This window comes from Sturnira hondurensis, unplaced genomic scaffold (genome assembly GCF_014824575.4).
Source record: "Sturnira hondurensis isolate 20B ecotype Veracruz unplaced genomic scaffold, ASM1482457v3 Scaffold0021143, whole genome shotgun sequence".
Classification (NCBI taxonomy): Eukaryota; Metazoa; Chordata; class Mammalia; order Chiroptera; family Phyllostomidae; genus Sturnira; species Sturnira hondurensis.
Genome location: NW_028093774.1, coordinates 16250927 through 16274584, shown reverse-complemented (window position 1 = coordinate 16274584; position 23658 = coordinate 16250927). Strand labels below are relative to the sequence as shown.

General features: G+C 39.2%; 1 protein-coding gene across 2 annotated transcripts; it reads right to left on the bottom strand.

Moving 5' to 3' along the window:
• Positions 1 to 1003: 1003 nt before the first annotated feature.
• Positions 1004 to 21766, bottom strand: DIO2 (iodothyronine deiodinase 2). Of its 2 annotated transcripts, none has more exons than XM_037031474.1 (2): positions 20847 to 21766; positions 1004 to 6678 (listed from the first exon to the last, which is right to left on the bottom strand). In XM_037031474.1, the coding sequence occupies exons 1-2, from the start codon at positions 21066 to 21068 to the stop codon at positions 6091 to 6093; spliced, it is 810 nt and encodes a 269-aa protein (XP_036887369.1). In that variant the 5' UTR covers positions 21069 to 21766; the 3' UTR covers positions 1004 to 6090. The 2 variants fall into 2 exon arrangements, with proteins under 2 accessions (XP_036887369.1, XP_036887370.1); XM_037031475.1 differs by having other exon boundaries at positions 6103 to 6678.
• Positions 21767 to 23658: the final 1892 nt, after the last annotated feature.

The window sequence follows — 23658 nt, the reverse complement described above, 5'->3', positions numbered from 1 at the left end:
ATCGTTTCTAGGGTTTGGTTATATCAACCAGTGTATTCAGGTCTTTTGTCTTGTTTTGTTGTAGACTAATCTGAGTTTGTCACTTGCAGAGTCTCCATAGATCAATGACAGGTTCTTTGAGGAAGTCATGTCTTTATGAGTTTAGTTTTACTGCTTTTGCTTATCCCATTGCACCTAGCACAGGGGGAACCCTGAGAAGAACAGAAACTCAATCAATAGCTGTCAAAGTAATGATTCCTTAATTTTCCATTAATATTCAGGCATGTTATATAAGACACTGCAAACACTAATGAAATTATTGTGTATAGGCAATCATGAACAAGAGTCTGAAGAGATACTGTTTAGTTGAGTCACCCACTTTTCAGGAACAAAATGCACATATTTAATCATGTTGCAAATATATCCTTGTCATTAACAGGCCATTGCCCCTGTAGACCATTCATCATATGTTGATAACTTCTTAGAGTAGAAAGTGCTTAATATAAATGTGTTCAGATGTTGATGTTTTTTCTTCCCATGTTAATGTACTGATAATTATATAACAAATTATATTCATATATGTATAAGTATATACATATATATATGTATTTTATATATATACTTAACACACACAAATACATACAGGTGTGTGTGTGTGTGTTGCTTTAACTACCTTCCTGGAAAGTTTATTTATTGCACTTAGAAAACCTGGGTGTAAATATAACCAAGTAGAAGTTTGCTCCACAGTCTCTTTAACAGGCCCCTTTCCATGAATTCTGTGTGCAACTTGTTCATGAATATGGAAAGTATCTGAAGATTTTCTTTTAACTTGTCTTGATTTCCTTGAAGACTGGCACACAGCATGAGATTAAAATAACCTGGCCTTGCTGGCAGCTTTGCCCACAAATACCAAGAAATAAATATTAGAATGATGGATTCTCTTTCCCTTGTCAACCATGAATGTGTTCCAGCCAAGGGCAAGGTCTAGAGAGTAATTCAAAAATAAACAAATAGAACCAAAGAGTAACTTTATTCTTTTATTCAAAACTTATTAAAATACAAGAACAAATTGTAAAAGCACACATACCACTCAGCACCAATTTAATAACACTCTACTGATAGTCTCCAAAGCACTTCTGTTTCTGTAACCAAGAAGCAGAGATACACGCGTGCATCCTCACCACATTTACCCAGAACTCATAGCATCGTGCCCCGAATATTCTCCTTGCTAGGAAGACCAAGATGGGCAGAGGCAAACTAATGTGACTACATCCAACCACTAACTGAGTCGATGACTCTTTCGTCAGTAGTTATCATTCGCACACTGGTAACCTCCACACACCATGGTCTCCCTCTTCGGGGACCCGATTACTTGGGCTAGTGATGGAGTCTGGTGATAATGTGATGCAAAACTAAACAAAACTGGCCAACATTCCCTTCCCAATATCTTCCCATTGCTTTGGTTATACAACACTAGACACTTATGTTTTCACATCCTTCAACTCTAACACAGGTAAAAACCACACCCACCGATGATGTGACCTGGAGAAGTTTTGAGAGAATTTTCTTTATTCCCAACCCCTTCTGTGGGCTTCTTTCCTTTGTGTGTTTGCCTGTTCATTTTGGAGTGGTAGGGGGGAGGGGAATTTTGAGCCAAAATAATGACTTTATTAAACATCTCCTGGGTCTTCAAAGTCTCCTCAGTAAATATTAAATACCCTCCCCCGCTGGAGCTCTGGTGCTGCTGCCCAAGACAGGTAGCAAGCCCCAGCTTGCCTGACCAGTCTTGTTTGGCTATCTATACATGTTTGCTTTCTATTGGTTCCGACTCACTGTGGAGCAGAGCTGGGTCTCTGAAGTTTCATGCCTTGCTTCTGGTGTTATCCAGAATGAAAGGCATTAGGACGTGGCCTAATATTTAGCCCATCCTAAAGTCACTCAGTGACACTCAGCTCTCCTCCAGGGGTGTGAAGTTTCTTCGAGAATCTTCCCAAATTAGTAGACCAAGAAAGAAGAGCCAAGGTCTTCCCAGTCAGCAACGTCTTGACTCTCCCATGCCCTGACTCCTTCTTTCCTCAAGGACTTCAGGACACCACCAAGAAAGTGCTGATCGCCAAGCAGAGGTTGGTACTTATGCCTCATTCTGAGCTTCAATATGAAGACTGGGTATAGCTTCTATTTTTAAAATAAAGGAGGAAGTAGGGAGGAGATTTGAATATAATGACAACACTTTAGGTCTGATTTTTGGCAATAGCATTTTTTTTTTAAAAAAAAAGCTCCTAGAATTAAAAGGCTCATTGTTAATCTCCACTGAGAGATACGACACTGGGCATGTTCTGAAAAGTTTTGAATGTAGGTAAAGGTTTTCATGAATCCTTCAGAAGTGGGTGTCTACATTTTTCCCTTTGCAATGGCCATGTGATTCTAACTGAGCTTATTTGCTAAACCATCAGTTAGAGGTCAGGTGGAATAAATGTCCAGGTTTATCGTTTAGGATTTACAGAATGGGAAGTCCTGTACATCAGTGCATTCCTCTTGTTATGGACATAGCCCATAGGATATGCTGAGGCTACCCTGTATCCAGCTGGGAATTATCCCAAAGGCCTAGATATTGTCTTTCACCTGCCCCCCCCCCTAGTGTTTATGAGGCCAGGCAGTACCCACACATGACCTCACCATATTTCCTAATTTCCATTCAAGAGCCCAACTAGTTAAATACACTCGGGCAAAATGAAAGGCAGCAGTCTTTTCTCCTTGATCATAGAATAGGCATTTCCTGGTTAATGGCAGAATTTCACTAGATCAGTATGCCATTTAGAAGTTGATATTACCAATAACCAGGGGTACATTCTATAAACAAGGTGAAGACATAGGACTGTAGATCCAAAACATAAATATAAAAAGTCAGACAAGTTAAAGGACTGTCACTTTAGCTACACAAAGCAAGAACAGAGGTTCCAAACTGCTTCTAAAGAGGTCAGTGATATTTTAATGTCTGTATCAAATATGTCTACATTACTGTACAGGCACTTCATTCATGCCCATTGAAGAGAGTCATTATTGATTCCACTGCTATTTTCAAATCAAATAAAATAAAATATGGTAAGTTTTTAATAGCTCCAAGACAGAAGTCTTCCGAAGACTACACATTTGAGAGAATCCAGATGCTCCAATGATACTAAAATTGCTTGGAAACTATTTAAATAACGGATGAGCTAATTCAGTTTAAAAAGCTAAACTGATAGCTCCATGTAAACAGCGAGGGTAAAGATGCTTAGGTACTGAGAAAGACATCTTAAAGTTTTATATATAAAATTATAAATATGCACATATAAAAATTTTACCTTGTGAGAATAGAACTACAATTCTTCGAAGGAACATACTGTATAAAAGACAGGACAAGAAGGGTGGGTATTGACAACCTAATAATTTCTTTGAGCATATCAACTAAGCATCAGTTCCCCTCTATCTCAGATAATGAGTTTTTGTTAAGTTCATAAAAGATACATCACAGGAAGTCATAAAATTTCATGTTGAGATAAATAGGTTACATAATTACAGGCTTATCATCATCTTGATAACACTGAGCCATCCTGTATATTGTAGTATTCCTGAGCTTTGTCAATTTACTTTCTTCATTGGCCCCCAGCAGTCATTCTTCCAGTGACTCTTCTATGTTCTATGGAACATAACTTTTTCCCTGATATTCAGCCTATGCCTTTGTATGTCTACTTCCACTGCTTCATTTCTCCATTGGATCATCCTCCGGGAGAGGAATTGCACACACACAACTTTCTCTGTCTTTAAAAATGTATCACAACTGGGTGACCCTTCATCCTTTTCCCCAGACAATGAGCACTGCCTACCTTCACCAGACCGCATCCCCCCACCAGCTTTTCCAACATCCTGTTCCATTGCTGTACATGTAGAACAAAGGGGAAGTCTACGGACAACAGTGCGGGTGTGCTGCAACCACCTGTTCTTCTATGTACCGCGTAAATCTCGACACCATTCTGAAGACAAAAATCAGTGGGGCCCACTGATAAGCCTTGTGTTATAGAGCTTAACTATTTAACTCTAACATAATCTGTTCTCAAAGTGATTTTCCAGGAATTTGTTGGACAGCCCTCACATTTCCAAAATCTGCTTTGTTTCTTTGTGGGTGTGTTTGTTGAATTTAAAATATTGAGAGCTTTAAATGTTGCTGAAAAAAGTCAGTTAAAATGGCCCTTTAATATCTAAACAATAACATGGCTAGTGAGTGATATGATTACTATGTTGTTCCAAACTTAAAAAAAAAAAATAGACTTCTGGTTTTTGCACACCACATTTTTTTCATTCCAGGCAACTAGTTTAGAAAGATATCTTCAACTTTAGATATCTTTTTTTTCATTTTTTCTATTTTATGGTTCAGTTATTGATGGAATGGTCATAAGAACCTTTGACTGTACATATAAATATAATAACATACTGTCATTTGACAGCATCCTTGAATTTATAATAAAAATGTATGATACAAAATTTATCATATTTTGTATCATAATATGATACAAAATCTTTTGGAAATTATGATATTTAGATATTACTTATGTTACTTATAGGTAAAGCTATTGTGTCTTCATTTTAAAGAGAAATATGGTATCTATATATTAAAATAACTTTATATTAATGTACTATAGAGGCCTTAGATTATAGACCTTAGCTAATAGAAACAAAGGAAGAGCCAAGTCCAAATTCAAATGTCAATGGGAATTTCATTCTACAAAATTCCATGCTTGTGAAGATTGTCTTATATCAAAGTCTCCACAATTACTGATGGGAATTGTCTCAAACTAACTTTCTCTTCCTTTTACTTAGCAACTGAAGAAACCATGTTTGTCTGTACCAGTCGTTCATTATAGTTCACCTACTTTGAAAGGCAAACAGTGCTGCAGCTGAAAGTTCCCACAACACCTGAGAGTGAAATGGATACCTGTCTTGAACTGAAGAGCTCAGCATCGAGAAAACTCTTCTATAGAGACTCAGATCCAGAATGAGTAGGGCCACATCAGAACTGTAGAGATGGAGAGGGACAGACCAGCACTAGTGAACCCACTGGTTTTACTTTTAGTCAGTATCATGGCGTATAATTCACCCACTAACAGCTGTATAATACACACCACAAGCAGGTTTCAAAAAGTAATTACTTCTCAGGAAAAAACCCTCAGAAATACAAATATTAGAGTGCATTTTTTCCCTTTCATCCCCCTTTCTCCTTCAATCTAGGAGTGTATGATAAATACATTGATTTCCTATGTATATTCTCTATGCTACTTTTAGTTGAGCTTCTTCTTTTTCTGGTCTTGCGTGTATTTCTGTGGCTAGGAAATTGGTGCCATTCTCACGGTGAAACTCTATGAAGCCTTCTAATCCTTCTGCCTCGTTTTTTTCTAGCTAGTTAACTTGATTTTCTTTTAGTGCTTTCCTCACCTGTCTCAAAAGTAACCCTCAGGTTTCAGATGATCGTGCTTACCCTCCAGGTAGGAATCATTCTTAATATTTACAAATATATCTGTGAGCTCTGGGATGTTCAGACTGACACTGAGCACAACACAGCTAGAACTAGAACATCAGAAACTAACATGTTAAATGCCAAGGTCCTAACCACATGGCCTGGGTTCAAGGCCTCCTTATAAGTAAACATGTAAGAATTTTCTTGCTGAGCCCTATCTATGCTGAATAAAGCCTAGGCAATACCCCTTATACTAATAAGAACAGCAGTTTGCCTGACATGGTAGTTAGTCAGGTCAGTCTTTCCTTCAGGTCCCAAAGTATCAGCTGCAGCAAACAGGGTTTCTTCCTCTCCATCTTGGGATATTTTCAATCAGAAGTTTCTTAAAGTTTCTTTTTCTAAAAGAGAAGTGACGGGACTACTATTTAGCCAAATGCCATTTGAGTGGTGAAAGAAGTACTGAGATGTTAGAGACTTCTGTTCTTCTCAGATGTAAATTCCTCTCTTTCAGCAAGGCAATGAGATTCAGTTGAAATAGTGGATTCAGTTCTTAGTTTCTTTTCCTTTACATATATATTTCTTTTTTTGAAAAGCTCTGTTACAATCATATCTTTAACCAGTTAATCTAGATTTCATCTCTTGTCGAAATTCTTTTCCAGCCAACGCCGGACTTCTTGAAGGTTGTAGTAAAAGGGACCCTTTCCTCCCAGGTAAGCAATTTTCTGTCTCTGCACAATACACACGCGTTCAAAGGCTACCCCATAAGCTACATTGGCATTATTGTCCATGCGGTCAGCCACAACTCGGCACTGGGGCGGCAAGGAGAAACGCTCCAGAAGCTGGTGGGCTGCGGCACATCGGTCTTCCTGGTTTCGATGCTTCTTCACCTCGAAAGACAAAGAAGAATCCCCAGGCACCGCCCAACCATCTGAAGGATGAGCCTCATCAATGTAGACCAACAGGAAGTCAGCTACAGATGAGAACTCCTCTACCAGTCTGCTGAAGGCTGGCAGCTGGTTAGTAAAAGGAGGTCAGGTGGCTGAGCCAAAGTTGACCACAAGTGGACGCTCAGGGCTGGCAAAGTCAAGAAGGTGGCACTCAGTTCCAGCAATTTTCTTCTCCTGGGCACCATGTTCACTGTTGTCACCTCCTTCAGGATTGGAGAGTTGTACCACACTGGAATTGGGAGCATTTTCACCCAATTTCACCTGATTGTGAATAAAAGGAAGAGGGAAAGAATACCACATTAAACATGTAGTCACTTCAATTCGCTTTATATAAAAACAATTAGCTCTCATAAAATGTGGTAAACATATGTTGATTTGAGCAAAGATGCATCATGACAGGTAATGTAAAGAATGGCCCTAAAGAGGGCCCTGGCTGGTGTAGCTCAGTGGATTGAGCGCGGGCCTGCGAACCAGAGGATCGCAGTTCGATTCCCAGTCGGGGCACATGCCTGGGTTGCAGGCCAGTTCCCTGCAGGCCAACTCCCAGCAGGGGATGCATGAAAGGCAACCATACATTGATGTTTCTCTCCCTCTCTCCTTCCCCCTCTAAAGATAAATAAAAATAAATAAAATCTAAAAAAAAAAAAAGAATGGCCCTAAAGAGAATAAAAGTCTATTTCATTCTGTGTAGTCACTGAAGGCAATTATTTTTATCGTTGACGACACTGAAGTTAACTCTCCTCATAATTAAGTTGAGGCTGGTATTCTCCACTATCCTTACTTTGCTGTCAATGCTTAGCACACATTATATAACAAATGATTAATTGACTTCATTTAAAAAGTTAAATGGTCTACTTTAAGACAAATTATCAGAGTCATTGAACAAAGTACCTCTTTCTGAATTCCCACTTCTAAATTCTAAAGTATTCAGGAAAGACCTTTACTTTCTTGCATGATGTGAAGTCATTTAATATCACTCAGTGGACAGTGATGCCAATGGGTTCTATTCCTGGCCAGAGCTAGAAAACATGGGGTCCACCAGTTATAAAAAGAGTGCACCCCACCTAATCTCTTCACAACTTCAACTTTCCACCTGTAAATGACAGTAATAATGCCTGTCTTCCTCATATGGTTATAGAAGGATATCATGAGGGAAATAACTTTTTGTACATGAAAACTCACTGTGTAGATGTAGGTTGCCATTACCAGATACCTTCCAAACATGTAAAACAAATGCCACCTTTCCTTGGCAATTCTCTCTCTATATTTTTAAAATTATCCTTAGAAGTGATTTGAGCTCTTGTCAGTAGGATACCCTCCCTGGATGCTTCTGTAGCTACTGCTTACTTTGTTTTTTTTATGACCAGAATGTCATAATTTCACCAAACAAACAAATTAAAAACTAAACACATAAAACGATTTCAGATTTATACTTTTAATTTCTCAGTTTTCATGTTTTTTGTCCGTTTATTTCATCTTCTATCTGGGAAGTCACAAAACATTGACTTCTCTATCATCCATTTTATTAACAAGCTCCTCTGAATTATAAAATACTCAGGCAGAACAGATGCAAAAGAAAATTCTGGAAGAAATCCAAGATGGCAGAGGAGTAAGTGGAAGCTACACTAACCTCCTCCCAGGGCCAATCTGGACTTGCAACTGAATTGTAGAGAAATCATTCAGGATAACCAACTGAACACCAGCTGGACAGAAGCCTCATAGCCAAGGACAGACAGAAGAAACCACTTCAGCACAATGGGACTGGCAGAGGAGGCGCCAGAGGGCTGGCTGGACCACCATGGGCAGCAGCTGGAGTTTCAGATAGATATTTCAGCAGCTGGAGGTTTCCCCCTGAGAAGTGTGGGGTCTAAACTCCAAGTTGGGCTCCCCAGTCTACAGCACCAGAGCCAGAAAAGAACCCAGAAAACATCCAGCTGTGAAAAGCAGCAGGGGTTTTGTCTGCCAGGTGGAGATGGCTGGAGAGCCTCTTAAAGGGCCAATGCACAAAATTTTGTTTGCAGCCACTCACCCTGGGCTCCGGCAGAGGGAGGGCAGGGAGGGTGGATTAGGGATGCTTGAGGAGAGGTTGGGGCTGATGGCTTTGGGGAGAGAACTAAGGAATAGCAGTCAAGATCCCTGTGCTCAGTCATTCCCCCTAATGCAGGAGCCATCTCTCTCAGGCAGACCACTCCCCTCTGAGTAGCATCAGCCTGAGGGGAAGCAATAGCCCTGACCACAGGAATTACTCTGCCCCTTCTTATGGTACTTAAGGCAGAGTGCTGATTACAATCTAATTAGATTAACAAACTGAGGCTTAGCAGCTGATTAGTTTAGCATCTACAAACGGAAATACAAAGAAGTGGCCAGGGAAGAATGGGAAGACAAAGAAACAGAACCCAAATAAAAGAACAAGAGAGTTCTCCAGAAGAGCTAGATAAAAAACAGAGGCAAGCAATTTATCAGATAGAGAGTTTAGAGTAATGATTATAAGGATATTCAACAGCATGAAAAAAGACATAGAAACCATAAAAAAGGATCAGTCAGAAATAAAGAATGCCATATCTGAGATAAATAATACACTGGAAAGAATAAACAGAAAGTTAGATGAAGCAGAGGATCAGATCAGTGTTTCTGAAAGACATGGTAGGAAAAAAAAACACCCAGGCAGAGCACCAAGAAGAAAAAAGAATTTTAAAAAATGAAGAAAGCTTAAGAAACATTTTGGACAACATAAAGCAGAATAATATCCACATCATGGGAATACCAGAAGTAGAAGAGAGCAAGCAAGAGATTGAAATCCTATTTGAAGAAATAATGACCAAAAACTTCCCTAATCTGGTGAAGGGAAAAGTTATACAAGTCCAGGAAGTTCAGAGACTCCAAAACAACTTGGACCCAAAGAGGCCTACACTAAGACACATCGTAATTAAAGTGACAAAGTTTAAAGACAAGGAGAGAGTCCTAAAAGCTGCAAGAGAAGAGCAGGCAGTTACCTACAAGGGAGCACCAATTAGACTGGCATCTGATAATTCAATGGAAACATTTCAGGCCAGAAGGGAGTGGCATGAAATATTCAAGGTGATGAAAAGCAAGGACCTATAACCAAGGCTACTTTACCCAGCAAGGCTATCATTTAAAAAATGAAGGAGAAATAAGGAGCTACCCAGACAAGAAAAAGCTAAAGGAGTTTGTTAACACCAAACCAGTACTGCAACAAACATTAAAGGGCTTGCTTTAAGAAGAAGAAGAAGAAAAAAAGACGGAAAAAAAAGAGGAAAACAGTCTAACAATAAAATGGCATTACATATGTATCTATCGACAATCACCTTAAATGTAAATGACTTAAATGCCCCATCTAAAACACAGAGGATAGCTGAATGGGTAAGAAAACAAGACCCATATATATGCTGCCTCCAAGAGACCCATCTCAGATTGAAAGATACACCCAGTCTAAAAGTAAAGGGTAGGAAAGCAATACTTCATGAAAATAAAAATGTTTAAAAAGCTGGGGTAGCAGTACTTATTTCCAACAAAATAGACTCTAAAACCAAGGCTATATAGTAAGAGACAAAAAAGGATACTACATAATGATAAAGGGAACTATCCAACAAGAAGATATGACCCCAGTGAACATTTAAGCATTCAACATAGGTAAATATGTAAAGCAAATTTTGATGGGCATAAAAGGAGACATTGACAGGAATATAGTCATAGTTGGGGGTGTTAACACCCCATAGACTTCAGTGTGTAGATCTTACAGGCAGAAAATTAACAAGGAGACAGTGGCCTTAAACAACATACTAGATCAAATGGATTTAATTGATATCTTCGGTGCATTTCACCCCAAAGATGCAGAATATACATACTTTTCAAGTGCACATGGAATGTTTTCTGGAATAAACTACATGTTGGGACACAAAAACAAACCTCAATAAATTCAAAAAGACTGAAATCCTATCAAGCATCATCTCCAACCACAATGTTATAAAACTAGAAATCAATCAGAAGAAGAACACTAAAAAACACACAAAGACATGGAAGCTATATAACATGTTATTAAACAATGACTGGGTCAACAATAAGATCAAGGAAGAAATCAAAAGATACCTTGGAACAAATGAAAATGTGGATACAACAATCCAAAATCTGTGGGATACTGGGATAGCAATCCTAAGAGGGAAATTCATAGCATTATAGGCTTATTTTAAAAACAAGAAAAATCTCAAATAAGCAATCTAACTTCACACTTAAAGGAACTTGAAAAAGAACAACAAACAAAGCCTAAAGTAAGTAGAAGGAAGGAAATAATAAAAATCAGAGCGGAAATAGAATAGAAAAAAATGAAATAGAGTCTAAAAAAGGATACAAAAATCAATGAATCCAAGAGCCGGTTCTTTGAAAGGATAAACAAGATTGACAAATCTTTAACCATATTCATCAAGAAAAAAAGAGAAATGGCCCTGGCTGGTGTAGCTCAGTGGATTGAGCACAGGCCTGCGAACCAGAGTATTGTGGTTTGATTCCCAGTCAGGGCACATGCCTGGGTTGCAGGCCGGTTCCCTGCAGGCCAATTCCCAGCAGGGGATGCACTAAAGGCAACCATACATTGACGTTTCTCTCCCACTCTCCTTCCCCTCTAAAGATAAATAAATAAATTTAAAGAAAAAAAGAGAAATGACCCATATAAATAAAATCAGAAATGAAAGAGAAGAAATAACAAGTGACACCAGAGAAATACAAAGATTGTAAGAAAATATTATGAACAACTATATGCCAACCAACTGGACAACTTGGATGAAGTGAATAAATTTCTAGAAACATACAATCTTCCAAACTAAATCAGGAAGAATCAGAGAATCTGAATAGACAGATTATACCTAGTGAAATTGAAGCAGTAATAAAAAAAGTTCCAATGAACAAATGCCCTGGACCACAGGTGAATTTGGCCAAACATTCTGAGAAGAACTAACACCTCTCCTCAAACTATTTCATAAAATTCAGGAGGAGGGAAGGCTCTCAAATTCATTTTACAAGGTCAGCATTATCCTAATTCCAAAACCCAATAAAGACAATTACAAAGAAATTTATAGGCCAATATCCTTGATGAGATAGATGCTAAAATCCTCAACAAAATTTTAGAAAACTGAATACAGCAATGCCTCAAAAAGATCACACACTTTGATCAAGTGGGATTTATTCCAGAAATGCAAGGTTGGTACAACATTCTCAAATCAATAAAGGTGATTCACCACATAAACAAAATGAAGGATAAAAACCACATGATCATATCAACAGATGCAGGAAAAGCTTTTGATAAAATCCAGCACCCATTTATGATCAAAACTCTTAGCAAAGTGGGAGTAGAGGGAACATACCTAAACATAATAAAAGCCATATATGACGAACATCATACTTAACAGGCATTCCCCTTAAGATCAGAAAGAAGACAGGGATTTCTGCTTTCACTTCTCTTATTCAACATAGTACTGGAAGTCCTAGCAATTAGACAAAAAGAATAAATAAAAGGTATCCAACTTGGAAAGGAAGAAGTAAAACTATTTTTATTCGCAGATAACATGACACTGTACATAGAGAACCCCAAAGATTCCATCAAGAAATTACTAGAACTGAGAAATGCATTCAGCAGAGTAACAAGATATAAAATAAATATTCAGAAATCAGCTGTATTTTTATATGTCAATGATGAACTAAAAGAAATGGAAATTAAGAAAACAATCTCATTCACAATTGCTTCAAGAATTAAATACCTAGGAATAAACTTAACCAAGGATGCAAAAGACCTGTACTCAGAAAAGTATAAGACACTGAAGAAAGAAACTGAAGAAGACATAAATAAGTGGAAACGCATACCATGTTCATAGATAGAAAGAATTAACATCATTAAAATGTCCATGCTACCCGAAGCAATCTATAGATTCAATGCAATCCCTATCAAGATTCCAATGACATTATTCACAGAACCACAGGAACAAATTCAAAATGGATCAAACATTTAAATTTTAGACCTGAAACCATAAAAATCCCAGAAAAAAACATAGGCAGCAAAAACCTAGACATTACTCACAGAAATTTTTTTTATCAGATGTCTCCCCAGGCAAGGGAAACAAAAGAAAAATAATAAAAAAAAAAACAAAAACAAATGGGACTACATCAAAGTAAAAAGGCTTTGCACAGCAAAGGAAATCATCAACAAAATAAATAGACAACCCACAAAATGGGGGAACATATTCACAGATACATCTGATAAGAGATTAATGTCCAAAATTTATAATGAACTTATAAAACTCAACACCAAAAAACAAACAACCCACTTAAAAATGGGCAAAGGTCCTGAATAGACACTTCATAGAGGATGTACAGGTGGTCAATAGACATGTGAAAAGATGCTCAACATCACTAATCATCAGAAAAATGCAAATTAAAACCACAATGAAATGTCATCTCACACCTGTCAGAATGGCTATCATCAATAAACCAACAAACAACAAATGTTGGTGAGGATGTGGAGAAAAGGAACCTTGTTTCACTGTTGATGTGAATATAGATTGGTGCTGCCACCACTGTGGAAAGCAGTATGGAGACACCTCAAAAAATTAAAAATGGGTATGCTTTTTGACCCAGTGATCCCACTTCTGGGAATATATCCAAAGGAACCCAAAACACTGATTCTAAAGAACATAAGCACCCCTGTGTTCATTGCAGCATAATTTACAATCACCAAGATATGGAAACAGCTCAAGTGTCCATCAGTAGATGAGTGGATAAAACAACTGCGGGATATTGCACAATGGCATTCTACTTGGCCAGAAAAAAAGAAGAAAATTTTACCCTTTGCAATGGTATGAATGAACATGGAGAACATTATGTTAAGTGAAATAAGACAGTCAGAGAATGACAAACACCATATGATTTCACTCATATGTGGAATCTAATGAGCAAACTGAACTAACAAGCAAAACAGACAGACTCATAGATGAAGAACAGATGACAGCTAGTGTGGGGGTGGTTAGAGGGTGTAGGGATTGAGCAAAAAGGAAAAAGGAGTCATGGACATACACAACAGTGTGGTGATTGCTGGGGGAAGGTGGGTATGAGGGGACTAAATAGTAATGGAAAAAATATAATAAAGATTAAATCAAAAGAGAGAAGAAAATCGCTCCATGAGCCCCCCTTTCACGTGGTGTAAATAGTTGAACACAGACTGAAGTTTTCTTGCCTTTGAATCTGTAAATTGATAATGGAAAACAGGCAACATAAAAGAGCCAATTACTTCAGTGTGAATGAACACAACTGGATCTTCCCCTAGAGTGGTTTAATCAAAACCAATAACACCAGGGACAACTTATGGAAGTACAATTGATTTTTATGCAACATCCTTAATATTACAAAAACACTTCCAACTGGATCGACTTATTCTCCACATATAAATACAACCACACATAACACTGCTGTTCATTGAAGTCACTTAGAAGTGAATTGCTAAAGACTGAACAATCTCAACTGATATAAAACACTCAAGGGCTTTTATTCAGAAGCTTCTATCTAATGTTAATGCATAAACTCATTTTAACTGTAGAGGAAAAAATAAAGAAGTCCTGTCTCTCCCTTCTGAAAATTCTTAGCAGGGAAAGTTTAAAACAAGTACTATTGGTTTTCTAAAAGAAATCTTAGAATAACATTTCTTAGAAAAGCAAGCTGTTGGTGTGATTTAAATAGGCACACTTGTTTTCAGTCACTATCATGGATTAGGTTCTTTTATTTGTATTAATTTTCTTGGTTAATCTATCTACAAGGGATACTAGATAAAGAGACACAATCCCTTTAGATGGATTCTTTTCTTTTTTCATTTTTATTGAATTTATTGGGGTGATGTTGGTTAATAAAATTATATAGGATTCAGGTATACAATACTATACCTTGTCTCTATACTGTATTGTGTGTTCCGTCACTGTTTAGCCTCCCTATATGCCCTTCTACTTTCCCCCCTCCCCCCACTCCATTCCCTCTGGTAATCACCATGCTATTGTCTGTGTCCAGGAGGCTTTTGTTTATTTGTTTTTGCTTAATCCCTTCACCTTTTTCACTCAGCCCTGCCATACTCCCTCCCCTATGACAGCTATCAGTCTGTTCCCTGTGAGTCTGTCCCCATTTTCCTTGTTAGTTTATTTTATTCATTAGATTCCACACATGAGTGAAATTGTGTGGTACTTGCCTTTCTCTAACAGTCTTGTTATTTTATATAAGCCACTTGTCTCTGAGATATTAAAATATACTTAAAATGTAAAGGTATACATTTTAAACATATTATAATCTACAATACATGGGTTCTTTTTGTACTTCTTTGTAGATTTATGTGATGGATAGGTAGCATTACCATCACCTTAACATTAGACCTTTTCCACTTAAAATAAAATAGCAGTAACAATTCTAGTATGTCTGTTTGAACCATATTTTTGTGCTGTGTTCCTCAACATACTATGCAATAAAGATCTGAATGCATTCAGATCAGTCTGAATCCATAGCTGTTCTACCTCATGTTATGTAAGTAATCCACACGCAGGAAAAAATTATCTCTGGACTATAGATCTGTGGGCTCTTGGTACATGAAAACATCCATCTGCTTTTTGGAGTAATCTTTAAGACCAACCAACAATTGCATGGACTTGTCAAGGTGACCTTACTGTCACCCAAGCAGAACTGTTGATCCTTGCATGATTCCTGGTTATTCAATTGAGTAATCTAATATGATGCTTCCGTCACAGGTTACTCTCTTATTACCTGTAGGTAATTTTCTTGGAAAGTTAAAGTGCTTTCTCTTTCTTCTTATTGACAAAGTAAAACTCAGCTACATAATTCTTTCCAAAATATAGACATACTAGTTTACCTTACAATACAAGTACAATACTTTCACTCTAAAATTAAGAATTAAGACAGTTAGCCCTGGCTGGTATAGCTCAGTGGATTGAGTGTGGGCCTAGGAATCAAAGGGCAGCTGGTTTGATTCCCAGTCAGGGCACATGCCTGGGTTATGGGTCAGATCTCCAGTTTGGAGCATGTGAGAGGCAACCACACACTGATGTTTCTTTCCCTCTCTTTCTCCTTCCCTTCCCCTCTCTCTAAAAATAAATACATAAAATCTTTAAAAAATGATTTAAGAAAGTTACCAAATACATAATATTCTATGTGTGGGGGAATGTGGCCTTTTGTTAGGCTGGGAGACATATATCGAATTATTGAATGAATGATAGTTGTTACAGTCCTAGGTAAGGATCAGTAAAAATACTTACCTTGACCTGCAATGAACATAGTAATATTTGGGGCAATTAATGAGCTCTCTGAGATAGATAATTTAGACATGTAATTCCTAGAGCCCTACTGTAGAGTACTGTTACAATCAGCAATGCATAATGCTGTTGATTTGTTCTTGATTTTGTTGAGCATCCTCTTTATTTATTTGAGCATCTATGGGACCCTACTGCAGATTAGAATGTCGTAACAGATACCCTGTTCATGAGAGTGACCAGCTAAGAGAAATGCATGAGTAAGATCAATGCTATTAATTACACTGTGGCGGGGGGGGGGGGGGGACACACATGCTTTGTGAGTCCCAATGCGAGTAGACCAGTAATCCACTTTTATAAGCACCATGTATTAATCATAAAATTAGTCCATCCTTCTAAAAACCTGCTGGTAGAACATAATACAGCAATAATAAAGAAAAAAGTTTAGAAATTAAAAAAATTAAAGTTTGCTTTAAACTACAATCTTTTAAAAGGACATTTGTGTTCATTTCTCATTTTCCTATTTGATCACCATGAAAATTAAATTCCTGTTACAACTCGAGTTGCAAATGAAGAATTTCTTGGTTTGCTTGGTTGCATACCCTGCTGAAATGGAATGGAGAATCACCACTGTCCTCAATGATGGAAGATTTTTTGCTTTCCCCAGGAGCAAACCATTCCCTGACAAAGAGCCAAAATGATGAAGCAAATAAAGTTGGTCCCATAATAATAACATTTAGGCTGCAGGAAAGAAGCTCAACAAAAACAAGTTATCCCCTGATACTCCCGAACTTTGTTTTAATTTCCCACAGTGGCACAGAAAGTCTCCTGGCCACAAGTTACGTATCATCTTAATTTCTCCTTCTTAGAGGGTTTGTGTTTGGTTTTTGTCCTTAATGAGACATATTTGCCAAAGAGGCATTCAAAAGGCATTTTTTACTCTTGCGGAAGAGTAATTAGGTCGGTACCTCTTTCCCTGCCAGCATTAGCCGCTCTAAAGAGAACGCTGCCCAATATTTAATGCCCAAACACAAGAAGCATCATTTCCACTAATTGGTCTTGAAGTTCCGATGTTCCCAAAGGGTCCCTTTATTTTGCAACGATCAGAAAGGACATAGGTAAGATGCAATATCGTCATCACTGACTTTTGTCTTTCTCATCTAAACTAGTACAAGTGTCCTTTCTTATGTTATTGTAATAAATGCCAACACATCACATCACCAACATGAGAGGTAAAAAAAAAAGGGTTTGCATTTTTATAACAGGGAGCATCTCTGGGCCAAAGTCAAATGTTGTGATAGCCATATTTATAAATATGAACATGAGTGTAAATACATAGCATATTTGGACATTTGATTTCTTTGATGATGAGGTTCCTTTCACTGACAGTCTCCAGTGCATTGGGAAAAGGGTCCTGCTGCTTTACATGTGGACTGTGAAATGCAGGGTGAGAGGAACAAAGAAAGGACCATTCATTCATCAAGTAGAAGCTGGAAAGAGAGCATATACTGCTAACCCTTTTTTCCCCTTTTCTACAGCCTGAGAAAGGCTTCTGGACAACATATCACCTAATCCCGTGATACAAAATACAGCAAGTGATAAAAATCAGGGGTAGGTATATGGCAGACAAGTTTTTACACATCCTTCTTGCTATTCAAAGCCCTGGACTGGCTTTATTCACTATCAGGACATTTCAAATTCTTTGACATAACGACGAGGCTACATCAATGTCCTTACAATGGTAGCCAAACAATTTTTAAGCAGTGGTTTAACCATTAACATTCAAATTGGCCAAATAAATCAGAGTCGAAGAATGAGCTACCTACTCGTTCCTCGGAATTCAATTCCCTTCTAGCCATTCTCTTTTTGATTCCTACCTTGAAAACGTAGCTCTCAACTCTCTCATTTCCCACTGTTTAACCCAAGTGATAGACTAGCCCTGCCCGTGGCCCTCTTCGTGTTCTTTTGAGAATGTTTCTCTTTTTCTGAAGCCATTTTCCATTGTACAAACTCGTGTCAAAAGGCTTGAGGTGGACGAAGAGGAGGAGGAGAATGTTAAAGAGACCCTTTCAAGACCAAAATTATATGTTCAAACGAATATGTTTTCTATGCCGCTGCCATCTTAACCATGAGGAAGCTAAACTGCTTGTCAGGGTCTATACTGTGTGTTTACTCCTACACTTCACTTAGGTAGGAGGTAGGCTCCCAGATAGGCAGTTTGCTCATTGGCTGCGTTTTTGGTCTTTGAGCGCCAGCAGAAGGATGCAGGGCTTGATGCAATGACACTCACCAGGGACACTTAAATAAATATCTACACCTCAATCTCCCACAAGTTTCTGTAGACTTACTTTTTAATCAGAACAGTGCTTGGAACTCCCTCTAGCCAAACCCAAATAATCTTTAAAAGCTTCCCTACAAAGTTAGTTTTAAATCCCACTCTATATGTTAGTGAAGAAAGGGTTTTTTTTTTTTTGGTGGTTCCCTTTGTTCTGTTTTAATTTCTGCATTGCCTCTTACAGCAGCCCATCGCAGGGATAACAAAATCTTAAAATCTTCCCAAGTGTGTGACATCCAACCACAAGGAGATGGCATGCCTAAGCATGTCACATACATACACTCATGCTGGAAAAGTTTGCTTCTGGGGTGGCAGCCTCACAATAATGCAAGTCAGGACTGTGAAACATTGTGATGCCACCTCAAAGAGAACCTCCCCCATGTGTCTCTAGAAGTGGCTACGCCAAGAGACTGTGGGACAGATGACAACAACAACCGGAAAAGGGATTCAACCTGTTTCACAGATTCTGAGTGACCCTAACAGACCATCACAGCCACCGCCACCCTTGCCATACTTGGAGACAGAGGAGAGCGAACTTAAGTGCAAGGTATGTTTGCCACATTTCCATTTGTTATGCACCCAGTCCAGTCTTGTCTCTGGACATGTGGGTTCTTAGGTTGCTTCTCTTCATTGTGGAAGCTATCGCATAAATCGTTAGAAGCCAACTTGATAACACCAGTCATGAACTTGGTCACTAGTCAAATCAGTACACAGAAACAATACAGGGGAGGAATATACAAACCATATAAGATAAAGAAAACAAATCACTCATTCTCCTTAATTTCCTGGAATCGGAACAACAAAATATTGCAACACCATGGAACATTATACATTAGTGAAAAAAATAAATACATTCTATTAAAGAGACAGTGTTTGTTTTTCTCCTTTAACTTCAACAAGCTGCTTAATAGGAAAAACAACATCACTTAATATGTGTGGATGACCCCTATATTTTATGGGAGAGGTATTTATAGAAGTATGCACACTTATAAATAAAATTCTCCCAAGCAGTGACTTTTCTTTTATAGGCAAAAGTCAATTCTCTTTCATAAAAGTAAGAGTTTAATATTCTGAGACCAAGCCAGTGATATTGCCATGTCATCTCCTAAGACCTACAAATACAACAGAAACATAAAAATGTCACATTCAGTCTATGCACTTGTGGAAATGAAATGATCACCTCAATCTTCTTACCACATCTCTCACTGGCTCCACATAACTAATACAAATGAGTTTTACTGTTAGAACTTCAAGCATCATTTTATGTTATTGTAAAAGAATTTTTACTTACAGACAAGAGCTCTAACTATTCTCTAGTCGTTAGAAAAAAATGTAAAACTTCTGCAGGTTCTTCTCAATACGAAACACGTGGATTATAGTAAAACTTCCCTAATTCACAATGGGTATTTTCTTCTGAACAGTTGTTTAATTTTTAATGAAACAAACCTACTTTGGATTCTTTGTGACTAGAAGTGACTTACTTTCCTTTTCTGGTGCATAGTTTTAGTTTTCTAGTGTTTAGTTATGGAGAACTCATTCCCTTCCCCCTCTTTATTCTGAGTTTCATCTGTTTCTGCAGTGCTGCCTGCTTATGGGGTACCACTTCATCAGTTTTTATATTCCCCTAAAGCTGCTTTCCCTGGCAACTTGGACAAGGTCCCCCAATACTGACAGGGAAAACCAAGATTGTCTGCTTTGACTGCAACTTTTGCCAAAGGAGTCGATTCTTCTTCCCCAGGAACCTTCAGGAGTCATAGGGGCATAGGGACAAATTGACTAAGGACCAATGACACAATGTTACACTTTGCTCCTTAAGATCTGAACTGAGCATGCTCCAAGCAGCGAAAAGGCAAAAATGCCGGCATTTTTCTCTTGGAGACAAAGAGCCCCAGGCTCCTGGCTTTGAGAGAACAGCTCCTGGGATATAACCTCTGCAGGTGAGTGAGGCCCCTGCGCCATGCATAAGGCGGCCACTAAAGCAACTTGGAAATTTAATGAACCATAGACCTATCTGCTCTTTCTAAGACAACTTACTTTACTTTTGAGAAGCAAAGCAAATGCGGTTTCCCTTACAAAATCTGGATTTCTGGCAGCCAGTGCTCAGATCTTCTTTTTGCAAACTGATACCTAGTAACTCAGGATGCAGGGCCTGATAACCCCGCGTCCGCGTCCGCAAGGTTCCTTCCAGTTGGAATCCGTGGAGAGGATGACACCGCACACAGGCTTGCTTATGTTAACTCTTGCCTCTACCAGAAATGAAGCAGATATCGTGCCAAATCACACCTATGGTGTCACCATTTTGTGGAGTGCCATCATCTCCCCAAGAGTTTGGGTAGCATTTTTTCTTCAACTTGCTATGCAATGCCCACTCATTGAACTGTCTTTCCTGACACAGCAAGCTTAGCATCTCGTCAAGCAAAAAACCTCAACACCCCAGTTGATAACAAGAGCAGATGAAATTCAGCTGTTCCCCCTCCCCCAACATTTTCAGACTTTTCCCGAAGCCACCCTGCCAGCACAAACATCCTCTACTTCGAAGTCACAGCAAGCCATCAAATGCCCCTTATTAGAAAGACTCCTTATTAGCTCACGCAGAGTCAGTGGCTTCCTACCTGTTACCCCCAAATTTAACTTGTGTGACAGGTGTAAGAAGTCAAGGCAGGAGCTCACTGGAACAACTGGGCCCCCAAATAGGGCTCCACGATCTCACCCTAGTGCTCCCCGGGCCTCCAGTGCCCAACACTGCAGCCCCTGCCCGGGCTGACCCAAGAGGCCCCTCTGGGTGAGCTCACCTGTTTGTAGGCATCAAGGAGGAAGCTCTTCCAGATGCAGCGCATTCCCTCTGAGGTCAGCATGCGCCTCCACTCCCCGCGAGTGGACTTGGAGCGGCTCAAGAGCAGCACCACGTGCTTGAGGAGAATGACCGAGTCATAGAGCGCCAGGAAGAGGCAGTTGGAGAAAAAAACTGGCAGAATCTGCAGTGTGATCAGCAAGTCTACGCTGAGGATGCCCATCTTCTCTGCCTCCTGAGTCAGTTCCCGTGTGCACCGTGGTTCCCCTTCACCCTCTTATTTAAAAGGGGGTGGTAATAGAGGGGGTGGGAGAGGTAAAGGGGAAGGGTGGGGGTGGGGGAGAAGGGAAAAAAAACAAATTAAAAGGAAGCCCAGGCTCTCTCCTCTTTCAAAGAAGCAGAAATGGCAAGACCAAGTCCAGTGTGTCCAGCCCAGCAGTTGGAGTGTGCCCATCAATTCATTCAATTCGGAGCTGCTGCTTTTTTTTTTTCAGGATTTAAGATGTTAAAAAAAAAAAAAAAAAACTGGCGTACCAGTCCCTAATCCAGTTACCCCTCTCAGAGTCGGTTAAAGACAGCCAGTTCCACTTTCATTTCCAAGCACCTATGAGACTGTGGCAGAGACTGCAAAATTTTCTTTAGCTTTTCATTGTCTCTATGTTCAGATACGTAGCCTGTTTCTTTCTTGAATTGCCAGTTTTTAAAATGTGCTTAAGGGTAGTTCCCCCCCTCCTTACTCCGTTTTACACACACTTTCTGTTCTCCTTCTCTCCAGCCTGTCTCACTCCTTTTCCCTGGAGCGACTGACTCCTCTCCTCTCCTCACTCCCTCTGCCTTTGCTTCGGTGCTATCTGTGGTGCAAAGTGCTCTCTCTCTGCAGCCCAGTGAGTCTCCCTGAAGCCTTTTATACATCCCCTGGCTAATTGCTGCAATAGAGAAATGAAAGCCTAATCTTGGTAAAGATCTTGACGTCATTGAGAAAGAGGGCTTTACTTTGGCCAGGACTGCAGTGAATAGAAAAGCAAAACTCGACAACTTTTTTTTTTTTTAGGAGTGTGTGTGGGGGGGGAGGCGGGGAGGGACAGTGGAATTTTGCTTTGTGATTTAAAGAGAGAGAGGGGGGAAAAATTAATACCTCTGACGGTTTTCAGGAAATGCTTTCAAACTTTGGGAAAAGTAATTTACGACTCTAAATTTGATAAGTTAACACTCTCTCTTCTGGTTGTTATTATTGTTATTATTCTTCATTTATGAGACGGGCTAGAAACAGGGGCTCCTGGGAGACGGGTAAAGGAAGAATAGATCATCTTTGCTCTAGTCCTGGGAAGGTGGGAATGTTTAAATTTGATGTTTACACCTATATATTATGATTGTCTCTCGTCAGATTTCTGACTTAGGTTCCTTAAATATTTTTGAACCGGGATTTTGTTTCACAAAATTTAAAGTGAGTTGTGAGGTGGAAAACTTTTCACCTCTTTGAGTACCATGGCCACATTTCTCTGAAGCTTCTTGCCGAAAACTACTATAAGCATTCTTTTCAGTTTTACCTAAGTTTCCAATGGGGGAAAAAAGAAAAGGGAGGAAAAAGGAAAATCTTCCAGACATGAAAGCAAACTAGGTGATCAGACCCCCCCATTTAGTTCCACTTTGCCTATATGCAGATTAAATTAAACCTTTCCATCAAACGGCATTAAGATGCCATAAGGCAGAGAAATAATTCTTTATAAGAGAGCTCTTTGCATTCTGTACTTCTCCTGCTTGTGTGAGCACAACTTCTAAGAGATCTGACACATTAGGGAATCTTCCTTTTGGTTTGGAAAAAATATTAAATTTGTAGGCAGTTAGGAGCAGACTGTGAATGGGCTAGGGAACCACACTGACCACTGCTCTGCGGCCCACCTCTCCCATCCGTCTCCGGGACCGGCAGGTATTTACAGCAGACAGTGCTTTGGCAGAATGCCACGACCCCCATCTCTGTCTAGTTTTCCTTACTCACTTACCAAACAGATAACCTCTAGGAATTATGTTTTCTTGGAAGAAGGAGTGACAAGTATGGACACTGGAGTGGGGATAGAGAATTTTAATTGAAAATTAATTAGCTGACTTGGCTACGTAGGCAGAGCTGTCATTAGGCATGCACTAAACAGTGGGTGCTAACCTCTGGTCAGGACATTTCTGTGTTTTGTCCCTGTGGCTAAAACCTGCAAGATCACAGAAATAATTTAAAAGACTAGAGCAGGGTCATTAACTGGTGGGCCCATGGGGCAAATTCTGCATGCAGATGCATTTTACTTGGATGACATGGTGCTTTTTGCTTTTTAAAAAGCAATTGAATGAGAATGCCTTTGGGTTCCACAAGACCAGGTATTCTTGTGTGTTTTGTCCATTGCTCTCCCAGCAATTAAAACCATGCCTGGCACATAGCAAGTTCAAGGAGGATGGACTGAATGGACAAATGGGCAGGGTATGCATTGCTCCACACTAGGGGGCACCATTCGCATACAATATGATGTGACTGGGGTGCCCAGAATTGCATATACCCTCATGTACTTGGGTGTGGCCCTCCCCAGTGATACAACCCTCACCATCCCCCATGGTATGAAAAGCTTGATTCTTTTATTGTTATCATCACTTCAGTCCATATGAGTTTTGGATTTGTAGCCCATGGAGTAAATGTTTAGAGAAGACTTCCTGGGCTTAGAAAAATAAATATAAAGCACATACAAAAATATTGTCCTATGACAAGCATACAGTGTTAGCAAAAGAATGTTGTTCATATACATACTGTACATATACTCAATTCACCCTCTAAT